Here is a 21,836-nt window from a genome sequence, read left to right on the forward strand (position 1 = left end):
CGCAGTCCTTTTACTACATCTTAGCCAATCATGATGAATTATTTCTCACAAAGTTCATTCTTGAACATCCTCTGGCATGCATTAGTGCCCCCCTCAAGTGCACATCTCAGTTTCTAGTTGTTCATAATGTGATACGGAAACATTCTGCTTGTAGAGAAACTAAAGATAAGAGTAGAGTTAAACTAGTTAGGAAAATTACACTTCTAGAGCAACTGTTAAGATATACGTCTTGGAATATGTCAGAGCAAACACAGAAACAAGGGATGGCTGTTGGTGCTACTTTGAAAATCAGACGCCAACTTCACAGGACAACAAATTATCATGACAGCTTCTGTTCATCGCTAGTTCACTCATTATTAGATTGTAGTGATTAGGTAGTACTATCATATCGCTTTAGAAGTATACAGAGACTCAGCCTGCCAACCCTTGTGAATTTTTCTGACTAAAAATGTCCAAAGTAATATGCGAGAACAGCGCAAAACTGAAGTTTAGCATTCATTATCAGTGCTGTAATCACTTTTGTACTATAAGTATTATCAAATACAGTTTCTACTGTATAATCAACCAGTCTAAACTGTTTTAGTGTTTTTCTTTAGTATTCATTTCACCCAGTAGCTACTGGGCACATTATGCATCTTTTGTTGCTATATAATATTAAGATGAGTAAACTGGCATTTTCCATCATGTCACCTATAATGTTACAATAGTGGTAATCACATGCATTATTTAAGTATACACATGACGATCCGACAAGCAAAAGGATTTGCCTTGTACATGCATTGACCATAGATTTATGATTAAGAGCTACAACATAAGCGTACAGGCCTTTCCTCAAAAGCGCTGGTAGTGTGCCTGGTTTTTACAGAAAAATACCTGCTTCATTCTCTTCAACAATCTGCATCACTGGTGGTACTTATTGGTGCGACTTCGTGTTCTGTATTGCAGTCACTGAAATTGCATCTGGTGAGTATGGCAACCTAAACAAGCAGTTGTCAAAATCATTCACACCAGACTATTCAGAGGAGGTCAATGAAAAGAAGCTGGACCACCCTGTACTCACAGAGTATGGAGGCAAGATCATGAACAAGAAGGTGAGTTGTTGTCCATTTGCAGAGGCTATAGTGTTTCTGCAAACAGGCAGTCTGTAACAGAAGTTAACAATGTCCAAGTAATTCAGTCTTCTCAACCACTTTGCAGGTGTTTGTAATTAAGTCACATTCCTAAGCAAAGAGGTGGGGAACGTAGCTTCTGAAATCATTGTGTCACGTTGGTGGGGCGGTTCTGTGTACAGTATCCTACATGGGTCGTACACACACCGCCTTTATGAAAGGGAATGCACAAATGTGTGGCCTGCACTTTGTGGCGGCTGCTTATGGCACCAGCAGCAGGTGACTAGGAAAGGCTCAACAGCTACTAGAACCAGCAGTTGGCAACCAGAAGAAATACAAATTTCAAGCAACGGCTACAGTCAAGTAAGGAAAGCTCAGAGTTCGCACCTGTAGTTGCTGCTAGCATCTGTAAAGCTTCTTGCATGCTCTTAGTGGTGGCTTGATAAGCAGCCGCTACAGATCACGGGCCACATGCTTGTGCGTTCCCTTTTATGAAGGTGAGGTGTGTATTTCTTAAATAGAGAACTGATGGCTGAAGAACTCTGATCACAGCTGCTTAATGGTTTCCAAACCATCCTGGCTGTAGAGAACTCCACTGCACTTTAGAAAGTAGTTGGGAGCTTCTAGTTGTGTCCTCGCTGTCTAGATACACTTGAACTTGTTGTAAATTGAAGATCAGTTTTTGCATGTCTTAGGGGGGTCTATAAGCAAAATATAACACAATAAAACTTTTGTATTCATATAGTACTGCGTTCACACATTTATTAATTTAGACTTTGCAATACTTATTGCATGTACTATTTACAAAACAAAAAACAAATCTACATGTGACCTAGAGGGTACCTGAAATGGAAACAAATAGTATTGTCAACCTATTTGCTAGAAAGGCAATATGGAAACGAATGAAAAAGCTTTAGCTATAGCAAAGAAATCTTCCACTGGCTTGAGTTTTGTAATGCTATAAATACCATTGATAAATAGTGTTTCAGTGGTGTGCCTCTTAACAGTGAGCTGTAAGTGCTCATATATTTCTTGCACTGCCAACCTGCCACGGCTTTCACATATTTGGTTGCACTTGCTGCATGGCGCAATATGGAAGTCACATACTTTATCATTTAATTCTGAAGCATCTGATGTGTCCCATGGCAATACACTTCCATTTCCGTTCTTCCTGCAGGAAAAAGCTGAAGAGATGGAGTTGCACCGGATGCACGTCAACTACTTCCACCAGTTTGTCGTGCTTGTCAAGCGGTGCTTCTTGTGTGTGATCAGAAACAAGGTATCATTAATAACCTATCTTAAGCCCTAGTGATCCATCGTTTTAGAGACTATTTTTCTACCTTTCAAGTGCAATAGAACCTCGTTTATACGTTTTGAAAAAAAAGAAAACGCGAAGAAAAACGAACTAACCGGGGAAACGAATGATCCGAAGTAAAAAAAAAATGTGACAGACTTAACTATTGTTGACATATTACGTAACGCAAAGCGTCGTAATATGCCAAACTGCAATATGCACGAGACACCGACGCCGTCGAGCTGATTGTGCTCCATCAGCCCGAGACACGTCTTGTTGTTTTCCTATTGCGTGGTGTTTTAAGAGGGCGACGGAAAATGATGAGGAAACCGAGCTGGTGAGCTGGATGCCGCCAAAGGGAAGCGTGACGCCCAAATCGCACCGCCTGCAGCAGCTAGGGAATGGCGGCATGTTTGTATTATCACCTACTAAAAGCGCGCAGTACGCTACCAATGGCACTACGCATCATGCGCCGTAAAACAAATAGGCGAAGAAGTTTATCGCAATAGGTTTGGTGGCGACAGCTGCGAATGTGGCTTGCGACAACCCGGGCAGAGATTTGCTGGTACTGGAATAAGAAACCACGCGCCGTCGTTTTTATGTGAGACAGGCGGCTATATAGTGTTCTCGATCGCACGCGCCTCGTGCCTTTTCTTGTTAACATGGCATCTAGCAGCCGAAAAACGTATACTATCGCAGTCTGCAGCAGGGAACGGCAGCGAGTTTCACTTATTGCCTATTAAAAATGTGCGCTACACTTCCGACGGCACCACACGCTGTGACAGATAGGCAAAGATGCTTATCAAAATAGAATTGGCGGTGATAGCTGTGAATGCGGCGTGCGAAGTCCACGGAGATTTGCTGGTACCAAAATGAGAAACTGAGTGCGCGCCGGCGTTTTCACGTGAGACGGGCGGGCGAGTATTGCAATGAAGCTGCTGCAGCAGTCACTTATACACTGTTCTCGATCGCACGCGCCTTGTGCATTTTCTTATTTACATGGGATCTAATCGCCGGAAGACGTTTCATACGATGGCACTTTGGCGACTTGCTGAACGTCTGTGCCAGGAAATCGTGTTTTCCGGAAACGTATGAACCGGTAAACAATGAGCTAACTCTATTGGGTCATTTCTTGTGCTCTTGATTGCGAGCATTGGCGCCGAGAAAACGTCCATAACGGGAATGTATCAACGAGGTTCTACTGTATCTATTAATAAGTGGAATATACTATCTTGCACAGGAGTACATATTTTCATTAAACATACCGAGAATTATTGCAGGTAGGATACAGAGACCTTTCTGCCTTTCTGCAGGTATATATAAATCACACTAAATGCTGCATTGTTAATAGAGCCTGGTATAAAGTAATAGCAAAATTAACCCATACAATAATCGTGGATAGCGCCCACAGTTTTAGTGTATTGCAGTGGAATTATTGCGGATTCCTCAACAAAAAGGCATTGCTGCACCAATTAATTAGATTGATGGGGGTCAAACCAAAAGTAATTATGCTGCAGGAAACTTTAGTGGATGAAGTCAAGTTAACCATGTACAAATCGGTATGTAGAGAAAAAGATTGCGGGAGAGGCTTGGCAACCCTCGTTGACAAAAAGCTACCCTTTATCGAACACGATATCCATCTCGGATTGAGTAAAATTGAGTATGTATACCCTAGTAGAAGTCGTACTCAAAAGGCACAAGGGCAGGGCACAGGGTATCTTCTGCCTAAACATTTATAGCAGTCCCACCGACAAGAAACAAAGCTTTAGGGCACTTTTCAACAAGGTACTCGCAGTCACAAAGAGCTACCCGCTCATCATTGGAGGGGACTTTAATGCCCCCTACCACGTGTGGCGATACGCTTGAAATACAAAAAAAGGTGAGGGGTTATGGGACCGTGCCATAGACCATCATGGACATCGTTGGAATCATTGACATCAGACATATGCTGGCGGGCTGGCCCGCGACTATAGCCGACCCCGAAGAAAAATGGCTTTAGTGGCAAAAGATGATGTGAAGCTCGTCACACCAAGATCAACTACAAACTGCCCAGAGGGTCCACAATGGCGCCATAAGGCTCGGCCTGACAGTGCCGACGTGAACGCGGCCCCTCCTCGGATTGAAAAGACCGAGCTTCAGGACTCTAATGAAAGTTTTGTGATGAATGAATGAATGAAAGAACTCTCCCAGCTAAATTAATTGCTTGTTCACTCTCAAATTTCACAAAACTGTAGCTATTCATGGCATAGTTTGTTGAATATCATGCTTAGAAGCAGTACCAACTTGCAACGTGTTTGATTCAGAATAAGTCAGAACTACATATTGTTTGCTGGGATGCTGGAACCAGAGTGGGGACTTTTCCAATAGAAGACATAGTGATGCTGTCTGTTTCTCAGGGGGTGACACCATTCTGCAATCTTTAGTTTCTGCAGTGACTATTTCACTCCCCTAGGAAAGATAAAACTAATATTCCTTTCACTGAAAAATAAAAGGAGTTATGCAAAAGGTTACACAAAAAGGAGTCTAGATTAGTGGCAAGGAAACCTTGCATTTTGCAAAATTTACTGTGCCCCTATTACTGTTTGTGAAAAAAAAAAGACATCGTGAGAACGCTTTGTGATGCAAGGCACTTGAACACCTTTGAAACAGACAGAAGAGGCAGACTATTTTTTCCATCTTCATTCACTTTTCACTGGCACAAGCCTCATCAGCGAATCACTTGATGATTCCAAGATGTAGCATGCATTGTTGTCCCTATATCCAAGTCACCTTGTGTTGTTTGACGTTCTGGCAGGTTGCCACGCTGCTGCGCCTGGTGGCATACATTTTCATAGCGGGCATGCTGACAGTGCTGTTCTATGATGTGGGCAACAGCGCCACCCGTGTAATCAGCAACTCCGCCCTTTTCCTGCTCTGCCTCACCATGGCCCTGTTCCAGTCGGCCATGCCAACCGTCCTCATCTGTGAGTGTCTGACTGCTGCTACTGGCACTGTTGGTGAATGCTCTAGATTCAGAAGCTTTCCCTAGTCTCCACATAGTATTTGCATTTTTGTCCTCGTCACTCTGATTAAGGTCACTGTAGTAAAAAAATGCTTCTCCAAGAGATCTCCATTACTAATGCTTAATCCCTAAATTACTGTGTTAGAGACAGAAGAAGCATTCGCTCTCTTCTGGCTGCACTCTTCGCAATAGCATCGTCCCACTGCGGGTGACATTATCAGTCGCGGTGATGGAGTGGATGCAAAACCTTCGCAAGCTTAGCCTTGTACCGCCAATGTCATAACATTGTTGTCCTGACTCGAAACTGTACCTTTGGTTGCGATGCTGAGACTAAACAAAAATGAAAATTGCTTCTAACTAAAATTTATATTTTACACTTGCCCAATAATTCTGAGAGTTCTATGGCCCCTTCCGTGCAAGAAAAATTCATCTGTGACATTTCTTATATGCATAAAAGGTGCAATTTCAATATAGTAAATATTCGATGTAATGAAGTAAAGTGCCAATTTTACCTTATCACATTCGGGTTTCACTGTACAAAGATTTGGGCTCAAGGCAGCACAAAAACAATTCTGCTGCCATAGCATTCAACATGCAGCAGGCATGTAATTACTGAGGAATCAAAACTCCACTGCAGATAATAAGATGAATGGAGAACTGAAGCAGTTAACGCATTTGATAGGCATTGAGTAATGCGTCAAAAATCTAAGGTTTTGCCTGAATGAAAAAATGGCGGAGCATGCATGACTCAGCATTTTGGAGTGCACCTGCATCTCTGGCAGTGATTATCATGATGATAATGCCCTTAAAGGCATTATCATTATGACACCTACCCTCTCTATCATCAGTGACACCTACCCTCTCAGATAAAATGGCCAAGAGTTATTAGCCAAGTTTCCCTCCTTTGTTCGTGACTTTTTTTTATCCTCAATAAACAAAACCAGAGCAGTGCACAAGGTACAGGACTTTTACAACTAACAACAGGGTGAGGAGTTTTCATTTAAGGCATAGACAGAAACTGCGCAGGAATGGACAGACTGCACTGCATGGACAGCTTTTCGGAATAAAGGTGCCGACATCCCGTTTACAGCGCTATTTTAGTGACATTTGGTTTGAAGTGCGATTCTTCTTGCCTACTTCTGGCTTTGAGTGGTAGCACGTTTCTTGTAACCATTCTTCTCGTTTGTGCTTTTTTCTTTCTCTTTCTCTTCTACAGTTCCAACTGAGTTAAGTGTGCTGCTCAGAGAGCACAGAAACTGTTGGTACAGCCCATTCATGTACTACATAGCCAGGATAATTACCGAGCTTCCTTTTACGGTAAGTCCAGGGAAATTACTCTTGTCATATTTCCTTCTATTTAGGCCGGCAGCTTTATTTAACCGAAGCGCACATCTGCTTCAGAGCAACACCAGCAAGCAAATAGTATTCAAGGATAAGAAGTAAAAATTTTTAAAAAATCTTAATCACATTATGTGGTTTACTGTATTTATGCAACACCTGGGCTATGAGAGACGCCGCAGTGAGGGGCTTTCAAATAATTTGGCTACCTTGGGTTTGGGGTGCACCTAAATCTAAGTACGTACACGGGTACGTACAACTGGGAATTTAAACCCACAACCTCGTGCTTGGCAGCAGAACACCATAGCCACTGAATCATTGTAGCAGGCAAGCATGAGACGTACAGGATCCTGGTATTGTCACCAGCAAGACATGCCCAGCTAAACTGTACTGCAAAACTGAATTGTCAGTCGAGACTGTCAATTTATTGTTACATGGCTTTGTATATTTCTGTGATGCTGCATACAGTATATAATACAACCAATCATGATATGACAAAGATGTTTCGTTCTCTTGGTTTCTTTTTCTTTTTTTTTTTGTATAACTTCTGCATAGTACGCCTCCTCAAACAGCTGAAAGCCTAATTAAAAACCTTGTATTTGAAGAGTGCATTTAGCAATATAGAATGAACTTTGGTCTGTTAGTTCGTTGACTCGGCTACCACTGAGACAATGCAATACAGACAGCTTCAATTACCTTTAAGTCAATAATCCAGAAGACTAGGACAATTCAAATGTCTAGGACACTAAGCTGTGGAAGCATGCGCCCTTGTCCTGCAGCATGTTTATGCTAAAGTGCTCTATCCAAAACTTTTATCTGACAAACAGGAGAAAGTGTGTCCTTCATAATCACTGAAGCCAGCAGTTCCTATGCTGCCCAAGCGCTTCCTAGTCATGAGGATTTCCAATTGGACTACCAAGAATTCACACTTAGTGCTCACCTACGAATGAGGTAGCATCAATCACGTCACTGATGGGTGCCTACAAAGGGCATGCCAGTTGTGCTCTTCAGCTGTTCAATTTCACATTTCTGTGTGAAATTGCCTGGAATCACATTGTAAAAATTAGCAGCATTAACCTTTTGCATTTCTGGAAATGGTTCTGAGCTCTTCAGGTGGTGTACTGCTTCAAGTTTTCCATTAGGATCAATTTCATTCACATGGCTCTTTTGCTTTAAAGGTTAATTACCATAATATCCCAAGAAATGCCCCACCTCTGAAAAAAAAAACACGCTTGTTTTTTGCACGATTTTCCTTTTTTTCCATAACACCGAAAGGTAGCCCACTTCTCGTAATCCCACTGCGCTGAAGGTGTGGCGCCGCTTCTGCTGCCACCAGTGGTGACAACGGTAAAACGAGGGTCAATTTCTGCTAGCAGAGATAGGGAACAATGATCATTGGGAAGGATAGCCATCTTTGGCTCATACCCACTTGCTGAAACGGTGACCTTGGCAGAAACTAGGAACCACGGGAGATAAGTGAACAATGCTCTACAATCCCCGAACTTGCAAAACTTGGCCACTTTGTCACGTAGCAGTAAGGATGTGGCAGAGCTTCGTAATTGAAAAAAAAGTGGAGGTGGTCCAATGGCACCGGAACACTGGCAGCAATGTGAGTAAGACCACCCATCAATTTGGGCGGGACCACAGGCATTTGTGGCTATGGAACTCAAGTGTGACAATAGAACAACGATGGTGACTGTTCTTTTTAAGGTTTTGACGAAGGCTGAACAAACCTTCACAAACTTTGGCTAGTGGCTTTTTTTCTTTTTCTTGATTTTACATCGAAAGTTAGCCTATTCCCTCTTTTCACCCGATTTGCTCTAGATTTTAGGTAGGCTATCTGTAAATATTACAGTACGTTAATTTGCATAATTGTTTAATTACCTTATAGAGCCATTTTCAAATGGTAAAAGCAAGCGCTGTGGTAAAAACAATCAAGAGAAAATTATTTCACCCTTCCTATTTTTAAGTGTTTGCAGACCCATTTTGTGAAACAGCCAGTGTACATGTAGTGGCATGGCGGTGGAAGCAAAAACGTTGAGACTTTGAGCCCGATAATTCAATTCAAATTGCTCACCCATGCGATTTCCACTTGAGACGAATTGCTGTAGATGGCCCAATTAAATATCAACTGGCATTTAAGGTTTCATTAGGGCCATATAGTGTTTCTGGAAACACATGAACATTGATCAAAAGACTCAATGGCTCCAAGTAATGTCAAAAGCTCAGAATTCTCAAGTCACCACTTTGTAACCTATGGGAATTGTGTGCATAGTGTCTATTAATCTGGTACAGGACTTCTGCATTCAATACCAAGACAGGTCAGGGTTGTTCACTGTGCCAAAAGTGGATTTACATGATATTGAGAAGAAGACACAGGGTGCCGCATAATCCAATTGTGGTTTTGGCGCATAAAACCCCATTATTCAATTACCTTGGTCATGGCCACAAAAAGTGCACCGTGGGCCGAGTGCAACATTTTTAATGCGAAAGCATTAATGCCCCATTACGCGAAAATATGGCGTTGTCGTCGGTGGTGTGACCGAAAGGTGGCACTAAAGATGGCTGGTGGCGTGCGTGAACAGTAAAAACCCGTAAAAAAATGCTCCAATTGACATCAAATTTGTCAGGCAGGTTTCTGTAAACAAAGTACACTAATGGAATATAAAAGAAAACTTAGTACATTTCGGTCTGGGTAGGAATCGAACCCGGGTGCCCAGGGTACAAGATGAGCACGCTTTTCTGATGTCACGGTGGCTCCATGGTTACGGTTGACCAAAATTGTGCCCAGTGCGTGCATAATTGCAGACTTCACATCATTTCCTCCCTCACTGCCTCCCACGTGTCACTTGCTCTTCGGATTTCGTCAGTGATGTGTCTACAGCAATGCACTCTCGACGGCGAATCATGAGCGTATAAAATGAGGCATGCCTAGTGCGTGCATCATGGCACATGTCACATTGTTGCCTTCTGCGCGTCACTTGCTCTTTGGATTTCATTGGTGTTGTGTCTACTGAGATGCATTCCACAGCATCTACTTCAGCGGCAGCTGTGAAACATGGTTGCCCACAGAAGCACAACTCAGAAGATGAAGCAAGGGAACACAAAGAACATCAATCGAAAGCATTTCACCTAAGCGATCATAATGCTTTCGCATTCCCACACATAAGCAGCCTTAATTACTTCTGCTGAATTTCTTTTTATTTCTTTAGATATTTGGCCCGCTTGCCATGATGTCGTTGCTGTACTGGACGACAGGACAGCCACAAGAGATGTGGCGCGCTGCAACTGTGGTCATGTTCGTCATCCAAGTGGGCTCTGTGTCCCAGGGGCTGGCTCTTGTGGTCTCGGCACTGAGCAGCATACAGGTAATGGACAGCACCAATGATAACAAGTTGTAGTGCTAGCTAATCTCTTATGACAGTAGACAAGCATTGTTCAGTGTGTCCCATGATTAGCACATAATGGCACCTTTGATAAAATTGCTCATAATGGCATTCAAATATGACAGTAGCAACAGCAACCAATGGGAGCACACAGCTGTAGCAGGTATGGCGAAGCCCGCCTGTTTAGAGTCCTCTACGTTTTATGCCTGGTCACATAATGAATATTTATGACCCAGCACAGAATTACGAGTTATTATGTGAATAAATATGCAGTAAACACCTGTTAATTTGACTCCGGTTAATTTGATTCCTCATTTAATTCTATTATCTGCAGTCACTTTGATCCTTCTCTTTCACTCTCTGTCCTGCTTGCAGACGGCTGTGTTCCTGGTGATGCCTGTGGCGTCACCATCGTTCCTTTTCTCTGGCTTCTTCGTGCAAGCACGGCATATTCCAGTGGCCTTCCGCTGGATTATGGAGACTTCACACTTATACCATGGCATGCAGGGGCTTTTGGAGGCCCTGTATGGCCGTGGACGTCCCGAGCTCGACTGTGAGGAGGATGAGCTCTGCTTCCTCAGTGACCCTGAGGAGGTCCTCAGGCACCTGGACGTCAATAATGTCGACATCTCTCACAAGTTCCTCATCCTCATCGCCATGGACCTCTTCTATCGGCTTGCCGCATTCCTCATACTCAAGTGGTGGCGCCTGCGGAGGAAGCGCTAGTAGTCGGACTGAGGTGACTCATTGTATGCTCATTGTCCATCAGCTTATCTGTTAAGCACAATCTCTTAATCTGTTCAACAGTGCTGAGCACCGGAAGTCTAGGCTGTTTTAATGTCGGCTCGTTAGGTCTCATGCTTTGCAGTGGCTACCTCTGTCTGCCTCTACATTTTAACAGAAGCTTACCGAATGTAACACATGGCAGATATTTGGCCGCACCTCTGGGCCACCTACTATAGGGGGACTGCATTCAGGAATGATCACTTTTGGTGGTACCTTCTCTACACTCCTTTCACGGCAATACTTTGCAGTGTCACGCTCATGAGGGTTTTACTAGAGCTTCAACGGCACAGGCTTAACAAACCTTTTTTCTTCATTAGGCCAAGCTGTCATTAACATAGGAGCAAAATTTATGCTTCTACACACACCAGACGACGTACAGTATCGCTCAAAATGTGTCATGTTCTATTCTGCAGCTATCTTAAATATTGTCCATCATTCTTCATTTACAGTGTTGCATGATTATGACAAACTTTTCACAAATGTTTGTATGATAATGTGTCGGTGGGTAGAACATTGCTCTCACCTTTGGTTGGTTGCATCTTCTACCATATTGAAGGCAGTGAAAGCAAAATGAAAGCCTACATTTTCTGCTGATTGGGAGCAATTTTGGCCCTTCATAACACTGGAGAGGCACAAAACAGACACACAGACCAAAAAAAAAAAAAACTGTGTGAAAGATGTTTGGAGCCAGTGCTCTGCCACGCCAAAGACATTTTACAACTTTATTAAAATTATGAGGACTGAACTTTCTTAACTTCCCTTTCCTTTCTCTTCCCTCCACCCCCTCCAGCAATACTACCACTTTCACATGACATGCCAACACTCATCAGGCCTCCTCAGTCTTAAAGAAAGCATTTTTCGTAATGTGATGTGTCTGTTGCCAGCCCTGTTGTTTCAGTGCAGTTTCTGATGACGTGGGAGGAGACTAACTCTAGCATGAAGTGTGTCATGACGTGCACCAATTTGCAGTTCCTAGAACTTCTGACTTAGCCTCTCGGCATACTCTGCAAAAGTTTTATCCCCAGAAGTGATCATTCCAATGTAACGCCACTCCTTTACCTCGACACGTTTTTGTGTCAAAGGCGGCAAATCTCTCAACGTGCAGAACTTGCTGCTATTCTACCAGGTTTCACTTTATTCCTTCAGCGCTGTGCTCAGATTCACCTTTCGCCTGATGGCGCTTTTTTTCATTCGTCAGACGTGAGATGCAGTGCTTTAAATGTGAAGTGCCTTGGTGTGTGGTTCTTCTGTCATTGGTTGTGTTGAATGGACTCCGCTCTTCCATGCGCTGCACTTTGATTGTCTTGTGAGGCACCTGCAAAGAAAGCACTGGGACACTGTGAGCTGTGCCCTGAACTGTACCTGCTATGTACCTGCGTTTCCCCGCCGCTGTTCTGGCTGGCTGTTTCCCCAGTTCCAACATGTGCTTGTTATATAAAGCACGTATTAAGCTACTTCTCGGTCTTCAGTTCCAGTGCAGTATCATTGTTGCGCACTTCTAGCAAAAGTTGGGCTTGATCCTCTTATCCCTCTTGAAGCATTCTGTATGTGTTCCAATACTTTGAGGCGTTGTTCTTTTAGAAATGTTGGTGTGTTGAGGTGGGTATCCATATGACTTCTTCGTGAATGATACAGAAAACTTAGAGACTGCCTACAGTTTTTCAAGGACATTCTCTTTTGCAGCGCAATAGGAACAATAGGAATAGCAATTCAAGGTGTCTAGATGTGCTGTGATTTGTATAGAAAGCATGCTGAAAATTTTAGCACAATTTTTTGATCTGCAGAGTCTCCTCTTAAAACTGTGTATGGATGTCAATGACACCGATTACTGGACGCAGTGGCAATCTCAGGGGCCATGTGTCAATGCACCACTCTTTTCTTCGGGGCTCTGTTCGTTTGCCATATGGCAGTGCCACTCTTTTACATGCACTAGCTGGAACCGAAATAAATTACTTTCTCACTTAAGAAAAGGTTAGCACAAGAGCATGAAATACAATTTCAGGTGATGCATTATTGTTTACTAGCAATATAACTCTCCCTATGTGGCTTTTGGTTACGTGACAGTACGCAGATTGGTTGCACTGTTTCACCATCAAGCGATGCCCCACGCCACTTTTACACCACTTTCAGAGCCAAATTAAAAGTATAATTTCTTATTTATGTAGGGATACAAGCTTGCTTGTTTCTGTGAATACGGCACACAATCTTCTCATTCCCACCACAATGCAAAGACATGTTCCCAGCAGTAGACAGTCCCTGTAACAAATTACAAGAATGCAGGTAGAAGCTTTTCAGTAGGGCTCCAGGAAAAAGGCTGTTCTTTAGTTACCCACCCTCTTTTTGCTTTTCGTCTGTCTGTTTAACTGTTTCCAATTAAGCAGGATAGTTTCACAGCATATAAACACTACACCACTCTGGTAATAGTTTCATGTTTCAACTGCTCAAGGGCAAGGCGAAATAGTACTATACAGTGGAATTTCGGTACACGGAAATCAGGTAAACAGAACTGCCTCTTAAACTGAAGACCATCCTCATGTTTGGTTGGTTTTGTATTCATGCAAATGTATTCAGCTTTGTCTCCCAGTAAATAGAACTCCTGATAAAGGCAACCAATTTCCCTGGTCGCTTGAGTCCACTATAATTGTTTTGTACTTAAAGCTCTGATGAAGCCACTTTCTTGGTTGTCAGGCTGTTCTTAGTGCTAAGCACGATGCAGTATTTCATGCTACAGTAGGTCACCATGACATCTTTTGTACTGTCCTTTCAGATGCTCCAAGCTAGCTAGAGAACAAATTGGGAAGATAAGTCTTTGTACATTTCAGCTTTGCTGGCTGAATATGCTAGCTGAAGAGCCTTAAGTGGCATGCAGTTCTCTCTAACTCAAGAACCATACATCATTAGTATATGAGCACTTAGAGTTGCTCAGTTATTCTGATAGAATATATTGCCCTCTTCATGTGGGCATATCTTGGCTACTTTGAAGCAGAGGAGAAATCAGCTTTCAAGGGAGCTTTAGTTCAAAAGTTTGTCGATGTTGCAGCCTCGACTGAACGATCCTTTAACAGAACTGTTGGAATCCTTTTATCAGCTTCAAACTGCTTGCAAAATAATTTTAAAAAACCTTGACTTGTGAGCCTTACATTTTGAATTTTCTACCATATTTAACATGTTGGTTCAATCTATTAACACAACTTGTAAAGCTGATGCAAGAGATGTACAGAGCTCAATGAACACTCATTACTGTGAGCAGGTGTTCATCACTCCATTTAAGGGGGGAGGCGGGGATCAGAATTAACTTTTTTGTTTCTTCACAGAAAGGGCTGAAATTTGGCACACACACTGCACATTGCAATAAAGTGACAAATCTAAAATTTCATTAGGATATCTTAATTAGTTTTTGTTTTATAAGAATTTACAAGTTCCTTGCTTGTGGAAAGCCTGGCACAGTAATGAAACGTGATAGGGAGCTGGGAATACCTTACATGTTTGCCCAGATGTCTAATCTACATCAAGACAGTGTTCGATTTTTTTTTTAAGGCGCTAATAATTTTTTGCTCAACATAACATGCACATGACTGTGCTTCACTGCATGGAGCCATTTAGTAATTGTGAAATAATTAAATAATGGAAAGGTAATGAAACATTTCAAGACTGTCTTTACATACAGCACAGCTTCTGGATCACAGCAAAACAAACTGGACCAAAATCGGTCCAGCCATTGTTGTGCTATGCTTTCCACGAGCGAGGTGATTGACAAAAAAAATGCAACTGAGAAAACTGGCTGCAAAGTTTTAAAAGCACTGAAAATTTATTAAAAAGTACCAGGACTGTAATATTTTGAATCATTGCTGTCAGGCATCTTCTTACACCTTTGCCTCATTGTTTGGTGGGCTTTGGATGCCTTCTTCAGGCGTTCTTTATCCTTTTCTTGCGCCGTCTGGAGTTGTGCACGACCACCATTTTCACTGCCAGACCGAGCCTGGTATCGCAGTGTACACCCACAGAACGCTGTTGGCATCTTGGGCACAGAGTTTTAGCGATCAAAGAGTTCACCGCGGAAACAGGCATAATAATAACTCACAGTCACAGGGGGCCGAAATTTGTTCTTGGCATTGCTGCTTCCGCTCAGTCGCGGACACTGCGCGAAGGGAGTCGCGAACGCTGCATGCTTGCGCTTCTGCAGTCACCGCTGACATAAAACGCGGCTCGCGGCGCGTCTGAATCGTGCGACGATTCGTCTGGTGAGCCTCGAGTCACCATACAGTATGTAGCTCGTCGACGGTTGGGGCTCACTCACAGGCTGCGTGTCCCTGTCGCACCATGCATCGAAAACGCGCACCGTCTCTGCCGGCGATGGGGACCTTCGACCCGTGTCGCCATCAACAACGCGATCTCGGTTGCGCGCGGCCGTACGCACAGGTGCGAAAGCCTCTGTTGGCACGTCTTCCGGTGGCATGGTTATCAGTGTCGATGTCACAGGGCGATTGTCGGCTTCGCTGCTGGAATCGCACGGTGCAAGATAACGCGGCACGTTATCCGCGTGTTCAGTCGGGTTCTCCGCTTCTCCCGCTGGCCGCCGTCTTTTTCTCGCCGTAGGAGGCTTGCGCTTCCGTTTTCCGAAGGCATGCTTCATTTAAAAGTTCTTTTCGAACGAGCGACGATCCATCACTGACCTGGGAGCGTTCATAAATCCGAATTCTGCGAGTGGTAAACGAAGAAAGACGCCGGCGTGGTTTTCAAAGCAGACAGCTGCGGTCCGCTGTGGTTGTCAGCTTGCCCGCTGCTGCAGCAGCAACCAATGGCGAGACGCCTTTCAGTACGGCAACCAATCGGAGGCCCGCTTTCATCGCAGGGCCCGTGTGACAGCCTCTAGCAGACCCGCGCTTCTTTTGTGTTTGTGTGTTTGTTACAAGATGGCGACGACCGAAGAATTCAGAAACGGAATGGCGAAACTTCGAGCTTTCGAACGATACCAAGATGGCGGCGTTCGGTGGCGGGAAAGACGAGTTAGGGCTCCGCGAACTGCGGTGATTTTACGCGATTAAAAGCTGTTTTCTCGCCCTACGCACTGATAAATTAATTTTTTTCGGGCACTTTTAGTGCGTTTTCAGTCAAACCATTTTGATACAATGTAGATTAGGCATTGCAGATACCGAAACGCGTCGTTGCCAAAAATCGATCTTTTTTGCGATTTTCGCGATCTGATCCCCGCTTCCCCCCTTAATGCACTGTTTTGGCGGTCTTGGCAGCATTTTGCTTGAAGCAAGAATTAGGGGTGCATGGTTGTGGGGTTAGTGATCATCTTGCAAGCTTGCATGCACAAAATGTAAGTGTGTGTGCAAACTGCACACACTTAACAAAACAATGTCACTCCAAATTCAAAATGCTTAGCATTCAGATTATTGTTTCATTCAATGAGTATCGTTCACTGTGAGGAACAGCCGAAGTTGTTCATGTGATGTATTCTTTGTGGACTAGACACATACAACTCACAAAATTTATGAAAATGAGACCCTTGAAACTAGGCCACTTCAAGTTACAGAAACTGGCATTAAGTACAGTAGCAGTTGTGACAAAAATGTACACAGCTGCATTGACTATGTCTAACTGCTTAAAACATGTTTGATACAACTTTGAAATCATCTGGATAATTGTCTCATTCACATATTTTAACAGGTGAAGGCTAAGGTCTCTAATTGTGGGAAAGGGTTTCTGACTTCAGTTTCTTAGGACCTGGTATGTCTTTTGAAATTCCAAAAAACCAGCCTGACCTCCCTTGGCTAAAATTGCCTTTTAACAAGGCATCATTTCACCAGTACATGCAATAGCACACATGCTAATTAAAGGTAAGGGAGCATTAGGTTAGGACTCTGAAATTGCCCTTTATTAGAGAAATATACTTTAGTAGGACGTTCTTGCTGTCTAGTTGGTTCATACTTGAAGGAAGGTTAAAACTGCACAAAAAGACGAGGACAAGCGGTAGGAACACTGCACTCTGGATGTTTTATGTGTTTCTTCTGCTTGTCTTCATTTTCCTTTATTTTTTTGCACGGGCTTAACTTTCCTTCAAAATAGAAATATGTGAGCCTACAAGAAATGTATTGCGTGGAGATTGTTTTTCTGTGGCCATGAAGTAAAAGCATGAAGGGTGGGGTGCTGTTGTAATTCAGCTTTCAAAGTGACCGGTTTGAGGCACTCATTCTGACAGCACCCAACCATTTGGAGACAGATGCGGCATCGCACAAGAGAAAAGTGTCAGCATAAAGACAGGACTTGGGAAGAATGGCAACGTGCCGTGCTGGATAGCAGCCATTTGCTTTACATTGTAACTCTTTTCTGGGTGAACATTGGGGACCTTGAACATCTTTTGAACTTAACAGAAGCACACTTAATGTACGGGAGACGAAATAGACAAACCCAGCATCACCCAGACAATCGGACATTTCAGCTTATGGAGAGTTTGTCTTATGTTATTAGCATATCTTATGTTTCCTGAACGTGCACACTGGAACAGATTCTGCATTCACCTACCTGGGTTCTGAGTAGGTGAACGCAGCAGGTGGATCAGCAAAGGCAAGCCTCCGCACAATGAACATTGATATAACAATTTATTGAGAATACTGAAATATATATAAAGATCTTGCTGGCCGCATTCCACATCAGCAAGTGTTCTATCACTGCAACCTAATTGAAAACAAAGGGCTCAACACAGTACCGGTTTCAACAAAGCACATTATGCTTCTACATAGTAATGCCTGTGTAAGCTGGCTGCAAGAAGGCTAAATATATATTTGCAAAAGTGACTCATAACTGCAGTATTTCACACATTTCAGTCACCTGACATGCAACAAAGTGCATGTCTGTTGGTGCTTGGGCCTTGCATGAACAGCAAACAGAGCTTATCTCTAGAAAAGGGGTGGCCCTTTATCGTATAATCGCAGCTACCTGCAGCGCTGTAGGCAGAAAAAACTGCCAGAGCCGAATTTTTCATGTGCTTTTATAATTAATATTGGGCATAATGAACAAAACTTTTTGCCAATTTGTCAACCCAGAGGGAGGGCAACCCAACTTAAAACCCTGGACATCAAGATTAGACCATTTCACCTGCCATTAAATGAAAACGTCAATTTTCTTTATACAAAAAATGACGACAGACAAGCCCCGATAGAATGAATTATTCTTTAATCGTAGATGTGGTGCTCACTGACCAATACTCATGTAGATTAACTCCGTCATAAGAAAGTGGACATGGGATATATAAAACTCGGGGCTTTTGCTGCCGAGTGAAGAGCCGCCTCGCCTGAAAATTTCTGAAGGGTGTCTTTTGCATTGGATGCACTGCTCCGGTACTGTGCAGACATTGAGAGAAGTGGACTGGAGCGGGTCTTCATAATCTTGTGCGTTGAGAATGCCACTCTTAATCGTGCTGAGGATCACTTTAAGGCAGAGTGAGTGAGTGAATGTTTACTTGAGAGACCAAGCTCTTGGTGCCAAGAGGTGGGTGGCTACCCTATTCCAGATAGCTGTGACCCTGTGCTGACAGGCTAGCGCTGTTTGTCAGCCATACCTGGTCCTCAGGACTTGGGCTTGTCACCGGCCCTGCCGCTGGTCTTCTGCTGCTGTTTGGATGGGCGTTGTCTGTGGGCTCTTGTTGCATTCCCAGATAATCTCGGTAGAGGGTGCGTGGTGTTATTGCACAATTTGCAGTCTCTTGTATATATTGAGGGACACATCTGTACAATAGAATTCCGTGGAGGTAATTAACAGAAAATAAAATTACAGCACGCTGCGCATTGTTTTGTTTTGAGTAAATTTATTTCTTCCTGGCTTCTTCTTTCTACTCGAGTTAATGAATCCACATGGTGAATGCACCACAAAAGTTGAAAAAGGTGTTTTATTCAAATTTGGGTATATTGAACTGCCTAATACATCAAACTAAATTTTACACACGTGCACATTCATTACGAGGTTCAACTGCACATACAACCTGTATTTTTGTTCTGGCTCTCAGTTGACGCAGGCTATCCACCATGTTCAATTTGTCACTCTGTTTCCCTTAATTTCTTAGCAAGACATGATACCAGCCAGCTGAGCATGGCACCTTGTAAAGGCAGCAGCTATGTTGTTTCTCTTCAGTACAAACTAGTGTCTTGTCATGTTATTTATCATTTTACTGAGTCACTAAAGAAGAAAGTGTGCAACCAACTATTTATACACTCGGTTTCTGTTAACATTTATTCCTCATAGGCACAAATCTTTGCAAGTATGGTTTCATAGCATTATATCGGTAGGTAAAAAAAATGCAGCAACAGGTGAATTTATCATTCTTTAAAGATTGTTATGCCCAGGCTAGTAAATTTAGAACAGCTGATAACCTATGGCTGCACCTGCTACAATGATTCTGCACAAATCACATGAGTATGCTACAAGCACCTCCCAAGGATGTTTTTCACCAAGTTTGTAAAGGCATGTTTGCTTCCTTGAGGCATCAGTGAAGCTCTACTTGCTTTCACAAGTACAGGTTATACTTTTATTACAGTGATCAACTTAGCAATGTGTTAGGCCTGCTAACTGAAGTGCAGTTAGTGATCACTCTGTCAAATTCAGTTTCGTATAAATTACCTTAATCTATTAATCCTGACAACCACCAACACCGACCTTCTCAGCTACATATTTAACGCTGTCACTAAAAAGGGCATCTGTACGACACTATGATTGTTTTTTTTTTCTGCTGCGAATGGTAAATGTTATGGATAAAGAATAGTTTATCAAGTATGAGATAATGGCTCTAGGTACTCACCTCTTTACTTTTCATGCGGCTGCAGATTGGTAACAATTTGATAAGTTATATAGTTAATAAGTTTCTTTTCTTTATACTTTCCTCTTTTTGATGTACAGTGCACTCCACTGTTGAATTGGGAGCACAGATATGCAAGGCTAACACTATGTGGCTGTTTAAGCTGCATGTGCAAGTGAAAGTAATGTCTATGCTCTTTGCAGCTGCATACAGAGTGATGAGTGCCACCTACCGTAATTTTTCTGTAGCACAGCTAAGCGCTTGCAGACTTTTCAGACAGAAATATTCGCCCATGCATCGCTTCTACCCATTTCATTTTACACTGGGCCACACTGTACGTAATGTTGCTGCATCTCATTGACCATTACACTGCAAATGTCTTTGGTAGTTTGCATTTGCTTTCTTGAGCAAAATTCGTATAGAAGTGTGACTGTGTTTCTGCCTTTCATAAACATGGTGAAACTACGATGATGATATGTGATATCGTGAGAAGCCAACAAACAGGCAGCTGGACAACATAGGGGAAATTACTTTGTATTTAATTGAGTTAGAGAAATTATAAATTAATGGCAATGAAAGTGGATGAAAAAAACAACTCACTGCAGGTGGGGAACGATCCCACGTCTTCACATTACACATGGGATTGCACGCTTAATGCGAAGATGTGGGATCGTTCCCCACCTGCGGCAAGTTGTTTTTTCATCCACTTTCATTGCCATCAATTTATAATTTCTTTAATTCAATTATTAAGTGCAAAGTAATTTCCCCTGTGTTGTCCTTGGCATCTTTGTTTGTTGGCTTCTCATGGCATAATTAATAAAAAATTGGGCCCCTTGGTTTACCCCCTTTCTTCTCATTCATGATGATGTGTGGTGTTTTGTGGTGTGGCATCTTTGTTGGCTTCTCGTGATATGATTAATAAAAAATCGGACCCCTCGGTTTACCCCCTTTCTTCTCATTCATGATGATATGTGGTGTTTTGTGGTGCAAGGGCCAACGTGGGGAAACTACGAAATCTTTGTTGTTTCATATGATGTTGCCCAATAGCTTGAGCTATAGTGTTCTTATCTGCTGTTTGTAATCATAAGCATGTCAGCTTTATATCAGTTACTGTGTGATCACTTAAGGTGTTGACTTGAGTGTCAGTAGTATTTGGTTCTGAATGTCAATTTGTGGAGTTTTGCAACCATTACTGACTTCACAATGTGCAAGTCCTTTCAATTATCAGAGCTAGTGTCCCATCCCGTCACAGCAGGAGTTCACAGCTGCGCAATCTCGGCCCTAGCAAGTTGGTGCTTTTCATTTGGTGTTAGACTCTTGGTACTCTTACATGTGTCTGTGAGCACGTTTGCCTAATATAGTCCGCTAAGCTTGCTTTACTGCGTGCTTTTTTAGGCAAATGTTTTACTTCGTGTTGCGCTTTGCTCTATCTCTTTTCAATTTTTTACGTTAGTTACCCTCTATATGTTCCTAGTTTACTATCAGCACAAAATTCTGATGTTAGCAAGCAAGAAATGACTGCAGTGCATTGTCTGTTTCCGAGTATGCCTGCATTTGTAACAGCGGTCTAATCCAGACTTCGAAAAGTACACTTGAGACTGCTACATACTTAAAAACCAGCAACAGAGTGATTACACATCAAAGTTCCATGTAATTATGCACAGCATGCATTCTAATAAGTTATTTCCTGTTTGTGTTTCAATTTATTCTGAAGGTGCATAATGGCAGATCAACCCATTTACTCAATGCAGCATTTTGCAGTTTTCAACCAGTGCTGTTCCTTCCAGCACTTACCGTACCACACACACACACACACATTTATCTATATCGTTGGCCATTTGTTGCACTTTGCTGGCATTGCAGCTAATGCCCCACCACAATGAGGACCCATACAGTGTACAGTAATGGCTAAGACAAGTTTTGTATCCCTTTGCACATAGAAAAACATTGAATTACTTGTAACTAAACTCCCATGGCATGTTACATGGCAGTTCTTATGCTCAGAGCAACGAAGACTATTTTTACACGAGGAGTGCTAATGCAGCAGTAAATTTAGCGCCACAATTTTGTACTCCAGAAGCTAGTGTCACAGAGATAACACTGCTACGCGGCTTCCAATTTTGGT

At 42.8% G+C, this 21,836-nt stretch overlaps 1 protein-coding gene across 2 annotated transcripts in view; it reads left to right on the forward strand.

Moving 5' to 3' along the window:
• The window catches only part of LOC135898404 (ATP-binding cassette subfamily G member 4-like), a 66,957-nt gene extending 46,689 nt beyond the window's left edge, over positions 1 to 20,268 (forward strand). For both annotated transcript variants that reach the window (XM_070537600.1, XM_065427318.2), the window contains 6 exons: positions 946 to 1,091; positions 2,287 to 2,388; positions 5,198 to 5,366; positions 6,621 to 6,721; positions 9,955 to 10,110; positions 10,504 to 20,268. In XM_070537600.1, coding sequence (XP_070393701.1) covers positions 946 to 1,091; positions 2,287 to 2,388; positions 5,198 to 5,366; positions 6,621 to 6,721; positions 9,955 to 10,110; positions 10,504 to 10,854 — 1,025 coding nt within the window. In that variant the 3' untranslated portion in view covers positions 10,855 to 20,268. The remainder of the gene's footprint in view (positions 1 to 945; positions 1,092 to 2,286; positions 2,389 to 5,197; positions 5,367 to 6,620; positions 6,722 to 9,954; positions 10,111 to 10,503) is intronic.
• The last annotated feature ends 1,568 nt before the right edge of the window (positions 20,269 to 21,836 follow it).

The sequence above is a fragment of the Dermacentor albipictus genome, chromosome 4 (genome assembly GCF_038994185.2).
Source record: "Dermacentor albipictus isolate Rhodes 1998 colony chromosome 4, USDA_Dalb.pri_finalv2, whole genome shotgun sequence".
NCBI lineage: Eukaryota > Metazoa > Arthropoda > Arachnida > Ixodida > Ixodidae > Dermacentor > Dermacentor albipictus.